Raw genomic sequence first — 8,961 nt, forward strand, 5'->3', positions numbered from 1 at the left:
CTTTTGACATGGGCGCTGGCGCCAGGTCCCAGTCTTTGTATGCGGCCAGACTTTCCACTAGCTGTCATTTGTGATTCAACATCCGTGTTGTTTTTGTTCTTTTTTTTTTCTTCCTTTTTTTTTTCTTTTTCTTGTCTGTAGGGGTATCCCCTAGAGTGGCTTGCTTAGTCCGGTGACGCGATCGAGGCATGGCCTTGAATTGACATGTGAAATAAAAATCCCATTATTATCGAGGTCTGCAACCACATTTCCCTCTCGCGTGGCGACAGATGTTCACTAAACCACGAACCAGACGTGACCTGCATCGCCCGAATGCGTCAAGGATCGGGCTTGACAGCCACAAACACAGCCACACTGCGGACAAATCAGAGCAACCAGCAATAGATCCGTTGAGGCATCCATGCAGGCATTGAGGCCCAGTGGAGGGGGCTGAAGCGGTGCCATGACAGTCTGTGGAACGGCACTGGCAGGTAAGCTAATGAGATGCGTCAGCTTCACACGCGTGCCGACTATCCAGCGCAATTGCGCAGGCGCAGCGTGCGCATCAATCACTGAAGCAGCGGCGGCGACGCCTTGACGAGCCTTGTCATCCGGCAATGAGCTCAGCAAATCATCCTGACAGCGCCAGCATGCGAGTGGTTGCTGTGCTGTCATTGCACTGTCAGGTTCCAGCAAACTAGCCAAGCCAAGCGCAGCCTCACGGCTAGCTTGCGACATTTTGATAGGCGAGTCAAGCAAGAAGATTGAGGGTTCCGGAGTATCGTCGAGTTCCACACTATCCGTGTCATGGCGTGCCTCTCGGTTACTGACACTGCTCGTCTCTGGGAGCGGCGATGAGGGAGCAGGCGCCAAATTGGCCCCACTTATAATGGCTGTTGCTGGGCCCGGTGATGACGGCGGTGTTTGGCGATCGCCTACCACCGGTGCCAACTCGCTTGCCCCTTCTTCTCCCGTCAACTGAGTCTCGGGCCCTTTGGATGCCGCCCGCCCAATATTGGCCGCCTCCAGAGCATTGGTATTGAGTGGAGCACCAGGGGTGGTGTCCGTGTTGTGCGTACCACTTGGCTTTCCTGAGGAAGATTTGGGACGATGGACTTGTTCTGACCCGATGCCAGAGTCTTCCCGAGTTGCATGCTTGGCCGCAGGCCGAGCAGGCGGCTGGGCTTCTGTCTCCGCGTGGGCCGGGCCTGCTCTGTCGACGCGTTGGGGCTCGAGGAAAAACCCTGCGCCCTCTAATGTTCCGCGAGTAGGTTTCGCAGGCGCCTTGAGCTCAGCCGCGTCCATAACGCTATTGATGAGATCATCCACATGGGCGTGTGACGCTGCAGCACCTCGGTTCCATTCTTGTCCTACCACACCAGTTCAGCCAACCACGCAGCATTGTGAGTTGGGATGTTCGACATAAAAAGTACACAGGCGTCGCATCATGCCGGTGTCGCACCCATGCACTGTGCAACAAAGGTCTCAAGCCGATGTGCAAAAGTGGGGACTGTATCAAAGTGTTGCACTTGTGTCCTCAGCCACTTGGACAACTGCCCTTGATACTGCGCACTTTCCTTCATGCTGGCAAGGGGGTCGATCAGTCGAAGGGTTGAGAAGCATTTTGATTGACAAGACAAGGGATTGCATCGACATGGCAAAGGGCTTACCGAGCATCAATCATGACAATGGCACCCCAATCATTGCGATGGCGGATGCAACGCCCCAAGGCCTGGTTTAGCGCGCGGAACGCCTGAATTTGGTACCTGTTCCATTGATGAAGACAATTTGCGCATGCACAAGACAACGACCATCAGACTATTGCCGGTGCTCGTGCAGGTTGTGCTCGACACCCAACCCGCACGATGGGGTGACGATTCCGGCAGGATGGTATGAAGCCTGGCCGGCAGTCTTGCGGCACATCGCGACGCACCATTGATCCCCGTTCAAGTGAGACGATCGCGCCTGTTTGCTCAGCTTTGTGTTGTACTCGCGTTTTTGCGTCACCTCAGGATCCTTGAAGGCTGGAAAAGGGATGCCGACCGTAATGACGGCGCGAGCTCGGTCATCTGAAAAGTCAATGCCTTCCGAGGCCTGATAGAAGGATGAGCAAATGAAGATTGCGAAATGATGCTGCTCCAAGGCCACGGTATTGATGCCGTTGGTATGATGAGCTTACCTTGCCCCGGCACACGGCCATGAAGAGGGCTCCTGTGCGCCGCTTGCGTGGAGCCACATTTGCGTAAAACCGCTTTAACTGACCATCAAAGCCGCCATCGTGGCTGGTTCTCGGTTCCTTCACCACTAGCTTCAGCTGGTTCAACCCGCAATTGGCCCATTCGTGAAAAGAATAAAGCATGTGAATGATTGAGAACTTGCAATTGCAGGGTGAGCGTCGTCTGTTTGCAGCGAGCCTACCTTCTGCAGGCGAGTCAAGAGACCCGTGGAATGCCATCGAGCGTGAAGCGTCCGTAGCAGTGAATAAGACGGCAGAAAAATCAACACGCCCCCCGCGACACGCTGCGATGTATCAAGGGTATAGTGAGTCATGCAGGGAGGGCAAGCTTAGCTCTTGCAAGATCACCTCGCCTCAACAGGAAAAAAAAAAAAAAAAAAAAATACCTCGCAAATTGTGAGCACGACATTTCCAATCTCGTCTTGAAAAGAGGGACTGGATGTGTGTTTATAGTTGGCTACAAGACGTTCGCCGTTGGTGCCGCGTGATATTGAGGCCACGAGCACCTGGTCTGGGTTGATCACATGATTGGCTTCGACGCGCACGTCAAATGGCATGCCCAGCTCACAAGCAAATGACTCCAAAGGCGATAGTGTGCCTTTGGAAAGCCGGGGGATGAGGCAATATGGTAAACCACAACATGCACGATCATGAGCATGTGAAAACAAGAACATGGTTGGACACGTGCATCTGTGGCAGACTTGCGCACCGGATGCCAAGAGGACACTGTGAGTGTCGGACAAGGCCGATCGAAATGCCAAGGCGGGGTTCATGCACCAGAGATGAAAGCGCCATTCTATCCAAAGCACGATACGAGCCGGATGAGAGTCAGTCGCAACAGTCACAAGCAAGCCTTGTCATAAAAGGGGTTGCGATGGAGCCCTGGCGTGACGAACCGCCATCTTCACTGTTCCGCTCGAAACAGAAGCTATGGTTTCAGGCACAACCAATTAAAGCGCAAATTTGCGGATGAAATGAGGTGCAACAAGTTTGAAATGTGAGAACGTCATGTATGTCGCGCACAGACCGATAAGCGTGAACGTCAGAACAGAGCAATCGCAGAATCTCGTGAAGGCCATCTAAAACGCGTGCTGCGGCAAAAATGGCCACACTCTACAAGACCAAAGCATTCTTGAGGGCGCCTAATAAAAACAGCAGCGTTCATGACCAAGAATACCAAACTCACCTGCGAGGCTGTTTGGGTGGGTTCTCCCTCATCATCGAGCGAATCTTGAAATTTCTTGAGGCCAGCGACTGACTGGTCCACAAGGGTTTGATCAAGGTGGAGTTCTCCCAATCGTCGGGCAATGTCGTCTGGAAGCAGTACCTGAACAGCAAGGCATCACACGGCAACCATGAGCTTCCTTTTCGTTCTTGTTTCTTTCTGCTTTCTTTTTTTTTCCTTTATGGTACTATCACTTGAGGCTATTAAGAATACCTTCGGTGACGGCTGGCCTTCCTGAACAAAAGGCTGGGCCAAATCGATGAGGGCAGTCAAGACTTGAATACATGGTCCAAGGGCACTGGTCTCCTCCGTTCGACCGTCGCACTGTGGCGCCGTTGCATTTGATGTTGTCATCGTGTAAGAGTTTTGGGTGGACAAGAGGAGTGGATGAGGCAAGGGAAGTGAGGCAAGCACCGTAAGACGTTGCATGAGAGCAAGAGATGGCAAGCAGAGCTGATGAACCGTTGTCGTTTGTACCTGTGCAAATGTGTCATGGCAAATTAGAAGATCAGCGTGGCGCAGAGTCATGCTGGCTGCGCCTCGTGCCACATCCTCAATATTGTGTGCCTCATCAAGAATGACAACAGCACCATGCAGATTGATATTCATGCTGCGTCGAATCACCGGGTCCAACTGAAGAGCAAGACATGCGTCAGATTAGAGACAGGTAAATTCAGACAAATCTCAGATATGGGGATCGCACCAAATAGTTGTAGGGGCAAAAAACGAGCTCGGCCGTGGGAGCGAGTTCGCGAGCTGCAAAATAGGCACATGCTCGCTGCTTGCGACCTCGGGCCACGAGGTCTTCAAGATCCCAGGCTCCATGGCGAAATTGACGACCGTTGGCGAGCTGTTTTGCATTGTGGTAGCAATGGCACTGAGCTCCTCCTGGCAATTTTTTGAACGGCGGCGTAAGATTCAAGGCGGAAGCAACTCAGAAAAACCTTGCTCTAGTAAGGTCACGGAGCAGGGACCACACCTTGCCCCTTGCCGCCCAGCAGCTTGGAACACTCGTCGTTCTTGTGAGATGCTTTCGAAACTCGTGGGTGCACGCAAGTGTGCTCACGGGAGGAAAGCACAGTCATGCGAACATCACTGTATGCAGAACGTTTCAGCTCACTGGTGACTTGCGCAAGCTGGCGATGCGTTCGAGTTCCAAAATAGCTACGCAAAGCACATGGCGCAAGGCACAAGACCAAGAAGAACTTGAGTTTGCCATGGAGAGGACGCGATTGAAGCAACAAGGGATTTGGTCATCAGCCTACATGGTCGGAACGCGGAGCTGCTTGCGGTCTTGCGCGGACAGCTTGGCCTTCTTGCTGGCAGGTGTAGTTCTTGGCGCGGCAGCAGCAGCATTCACAGTTGTGTTTGACGGCTTTACGGGACCTGGAAACGGGCTGGCTCTCCTCGCACCCTGAGCCAATTGGGGATGTGCGGTCATTTCGCAATGAGGTGAGTTGCCATTGGACCTAATTGATGAGGTGCAGAGAGCAGGCAAGCCCGGACCTTGAATCCCGTGTTGAGGCGCTCCAAAGCCGTGACACGAAAGTCGTCATCCTCTTCTTCGAGCAGCTGCCCGTTGGCTCCTGGGCCACGGGATAGGGGGCGGGAAGGTACATGGGCGGGCTTGGCCTTTGTATTTGCCATGGCTATTCGCCGCGGAAAGCAGTTCAAGGTTGAGAGTGTGAAAGGGTCACGGCACGGGATGAACAACAGCAACAGCAAGGTGTCTGTTTGTCTGTCTGCCTGTCTGTCTGCGGGGATGCGTTGAGAGATGGCCAGCGACAAGTTCATACTTTCATCCTCCTCGTCTTGTGAGTGTGCGTCGGTGGCGAGCTGGGCCTCAAGGTCCGCTCGCATCGCGGCGATGCGCATCTTCTCGGACTTTTGCCAAGCAAGGACCGAGCACAGCAGTGCAAGGGTTTTGCCAGTTCCAGTGGGCGATTCAAGCAGTGCATTGTCCTTCTGCTCGAGACGCACCCAAGGCTTGGTTAGAGACGGAGGAGGCTTGATGACATGATTCAGCAGGCATTTCGCGGTCAAGCAAGTCGGAGCACACACTTTAAGAAGAGCCTTGATGGTGGCAGAGATGAGCAAGAATTGTGAAGGATAAGGCTTGTAAGGAAAAAGCACGCGCTGGCCCGAAATCATAAACTCGCGCGTGGTCGGGGCCGGCTCTGCGCTCGCCATGGCCGGCTGTCCCGCCTTGAAAACCACAAAGTGTCAGCTACTCTCTCTCTCTCTCTCATGTTCTTCTCATGACGACATTCCCGCCCCGCCTCCTCACAGCGACCATTGCGCCAGCATCCAATCTCCACACTTCTCCGCCCTTGTGATCCTTCAGTCATCAAGGCAGGGGTAGCACCGGGACCGAGTGAGGCAAGCGACAGTGACGAGCCGACGGAGGAGCGACCGACCACCAACGTGTGCACTTTACCTTGGAGCGAAAAAAAAAAAAAAAAAAAAAAAAAACCGTCAAAATTTCGATAACTTTGTCTGACAACTCTGTCTGACAAATGAGCAAACTTATCTACATTATATAGATGTTCCTGTTTGTAAAGTATAATTGGAGTTGAGTTGAAATCTGCATCTTCCTTGATATTTGCGTCTTTTTCCTCATGTCTGTTGTGTCATTCCAATCTTCAATAAGTGCAGTATTACCGACATAAAGTATAAGCTTTCAAAGTGGTTTATCACAAGTTTTCTACATTAACTTGCCTTTCTAATGCAATTTCCCTCGTGCTGCAACGGAGGGCGCTGACGGCATCATCGCGCCCGGTCGTTCCAGAACGGCAGTGTGTGCGGGTGGTGCGGGTTGATGCGACGGGCCGCCGTGGACGCGAGGGTAGTTGTGGAAGGTGGAAGAGCTGCAGGAACCAACGACGGTGCACAATGTTTCGGGAAACTTCCCATTTTCGGCATTGGTGAGACCTGGATTGCTGATGAAGAGGTTCTGATGAGGTCCCATCCGCCGCCGCTTCAGTACACCCCCTGCCTGCTCGCACGTCTTCATCCTGCCACGACCCTCTGTGGTCGGCGTGCTGCTTGGGTTTTTTTTTTTTTTGCGCTTTAGGACCATGTCGGCGGAGGAGCTACAGAAGAGAATGCAGCATGTGCACCATGAAGCGCTAACCAAATACAAGGCAGGTCCCCTTGGTTTGCGCGCCCCGGGGAGTGCATCCGCACGCACTCACTGATCATGTGACCCCCCGTATACTGTGCATCAACCCCGCGTCCACAGAACTTCAAGCTCCAGACACCACGCCCCCCTGAAGTGTATTTGACCGCTGCTGAGGAGGTCGATCTCCTGCGCGGACTCACACAGTATCGAATGACGTCCATTTACCACGGCATCAGTCCCACGCCCTCAGCCAACGCCCTCTACTTTGCCATAGCTTATCTGCAGCGCTATGCCGTTACCACGACCCTAATGGAGCATCACCCTGACCTCATCTGCCTGACGTGCTGGCTCTTGGCCGTCAAGGCCTCCGAGGCCAAAGTGCCACTCCACTGCCTCGTTGCGGTGGCGCAGCGGCAACCGCACACACCATTGGCTCAGCTCGCGGCCAAGGACGTGGAAGACCAAGTGCGTCAACTTGAGTCTTCACTTGCGCAAAAACTGAATTACGAGTTTTACGTTTCCTTGCCCTCGCGTGCCATGCGTGCCATCCTGATTGAGCTACAAGGCGTGACCGACCCTGCCCCGCCTGCGGTGGATGATGAGAAGAGCATCATGGCTGCCCTGCTCAACCTGTGGGCCAGCCCCGCTCAACTACAGATGGCGCCGGTCCAGCTATGCCTTGCAGCGTTGGGCCGCGTACGTGGAGTGGCTGCCGTCGCAGCGTATCTGCAACGAGTCCAACCAGAAGCCAGCTCAGAGGCGCTGGCCCGGGCTGAAGCCATTGCAAAAAAAGTTGAGGCAGCTGCAGGAACTCCGCCTCCTGATTCAGACTTTATGGTACGTTGTCCCCACTTGCCCTCGTAACCCTGTTCGCCATAGGATACGTCGGTGCCATTGCCCTAGTGTGCTCATAATGCTCGCGAGACAGAGGTTGCTGGACAAGGTGGACAAGTGTCTCAACCCTTTCCTGGACCCTCGGACTCCCGAGTATGTATCAGACGACCGTCTCGCTTAGGTCTGGTCATTGCTTTGATGTACGCTAACTTGATTCATTCGTGTGGTGTCGTTTCGTGTCGTGAAACTTGAACTTGATGCACACAGGTTTGCGACCCTTCAAAAGCTGAAGCGCGAGAAAGCGAAGCGTTCAGCTGAGGCGGCTGCCTGAATGCGTTGTCGCGTCCTTTGAACTAGGACCCCCTTTGAACTGGAACCCCCTTCACACACACACACACACACACACACACACACACACACACACACACACACACACACACACACACACAGACTCCCTCCCTTGCTTTTTTTTTTTTTTTTTTTTCGAGTTGTCCCGCCGTGCGGGAAGCAAACACCAACCTGTGACGAACACAGAAAACCCCTTGGGATGTGTCTTTACTATTGGGATGTGCCTTTGCATTTGCTTTTCACCTGGGGAGGGCGCCGGGTGAAGCAGCCTGGCCTGTTTGAACATCCTACAATCAATTTTCCGAATGGGTTTGGGAATCGAATACAAAGCAACGCGATCGAACGTCAAATTCATTGAGCTTTGAGCTTGGCAACGTGCAACTTGTCATCCGTCACCGTTGCAACAAATCGGGCATCCTTGCCGGCGACTGGAGGCGCCAAGTAGAAAGAATCGAGTCATGAGTACAGAGGGGGTGGAAGAACGCGCTTGGCGAGGGACAAGTGCTGCTGTCAGGCGCGTACCTTCGAGGCGCTTGAATTCAGCCTGGCCCAGGACCTGGCGCGCGTCCTTCATCATTTCCAGCAGCAGGGTGACGGTTTCTTTGTCGTTTTGCAGCTCGCCAAAGCTCTACGCGCAGCAGACATACAAATGATGAGGACAAGAGCTGATCCATGAGAAGGCCGTCAAGAGGGACCACCTAGCTGCGCCAATCATGGTGGGGCGGCTACAAGCGCACCTCAATCACGTTTCCCGAAAAGTCGGCCACGCATGAGCCCATCTGCACACCATGTGTCGCGTCGACCCAGACGAGAGGAGCGCGCACATGAGCGGAAGCAAATGCAACGTTGGCGCTCAAGTACGGCAGCGAGACTGGCATCTAACCTGGTTGGGAATGGCCTGGAGTGATGACATGATGGCGGGTGAAGGAGGAGGGTCTTGTCAAGGGTTGCCTGTTGGGCGCACCAGCCAGATGAGCGACCAAGCAGCTGGCAGCAGACACATGAAATGGCGCCCGATATTCCCCCTCGGTCAAGCACGAAAAATGAGTTCGTGGATTCCCTCTTGCGCCACCCCACCATGAACATTTCTCCCTCTCCATCCCCCTTCATGTTTGCAAGTTCCCTGCGACCCCCACGGCCGCCGCCGTTTCTCCCATTCACTCGAACCCGTCTGATCTCACAGAAAAAATAAAATTGAAACAACGTTGTGTGCATGGT

At 53.8% G+C, this 8,961-nt stretch overlaps 2 protein-coding genes across 2 annotated transcripts; one reads left to right on the plus strand and one right to left on the minus strand.

The window, feature by feature from the left end:
* Positions 1-276: 276 nt before the first annotated feature.
* On the minus strand, positions 277-5,630 carry MONBRDRAFT_26081 (uncharacterized protein; the record flags this gene model as incomplete). The annotated part of the gene is made up of 15 exons (XM_001746464.1): positions 277-1,349; positions 1,442-1,563; positions 1,650-1,745; positions 1,913-2,073; positions 2,159-2,293; positions 2,602-2,672; positions 2,925-3,011; positions 3,112-3,143; positions 3,402-3,542; positions 3,766-3,917; positions 4,144-4,328; positions 4,420-4,604; positions 4,706-4,854; positions 4,947-5,089; positions 5,237-5,630. The coding sequence occupies 15 exons, from the start codon at positions 5,628-5,630 to the stop codon at positions 277-279; spliced, it is 3,126 nt and encodes a 1,041-aa protein (XP_001746516.1).
* Positions 5,631-6,771: 1,141 nt separating this feature from the next.
* On the plus strand, positions 6,772-7,726 carry MONBRDRAFT_26082 (uncharacterized protein; the record flags this gene model as incomplete). Its single annotated transcript, XM_001746339.1, has 3 exons — positions 6,772-7,398; positions 7,490-7,548; positions 7,663-7,726. The coding sequence occupies 3 exons, from the start codon at positions 6,772-6,774 to the stop codon at positions 7,724-7,726; spliced, it is 750 nt and encodes a 249-aa protein (XP_001746391.1).
* Between the last annotated feature and the right edge of the window lie 1,235 nt (positions 7,727-8,961).

Source organism: Monosiga brevicollis, genomic scaffold, assembly GCF_000002865.3.
Source record: "Monosiga brevicollis MX1 MONBRscaffold_12 genomic scaffold, whole genome shotgun sequence".
NCBI lineage: Eukaryota > Choanoflagellata > Craspedida > Salpingoecidae > Monosiga > Monosiga brevicollis.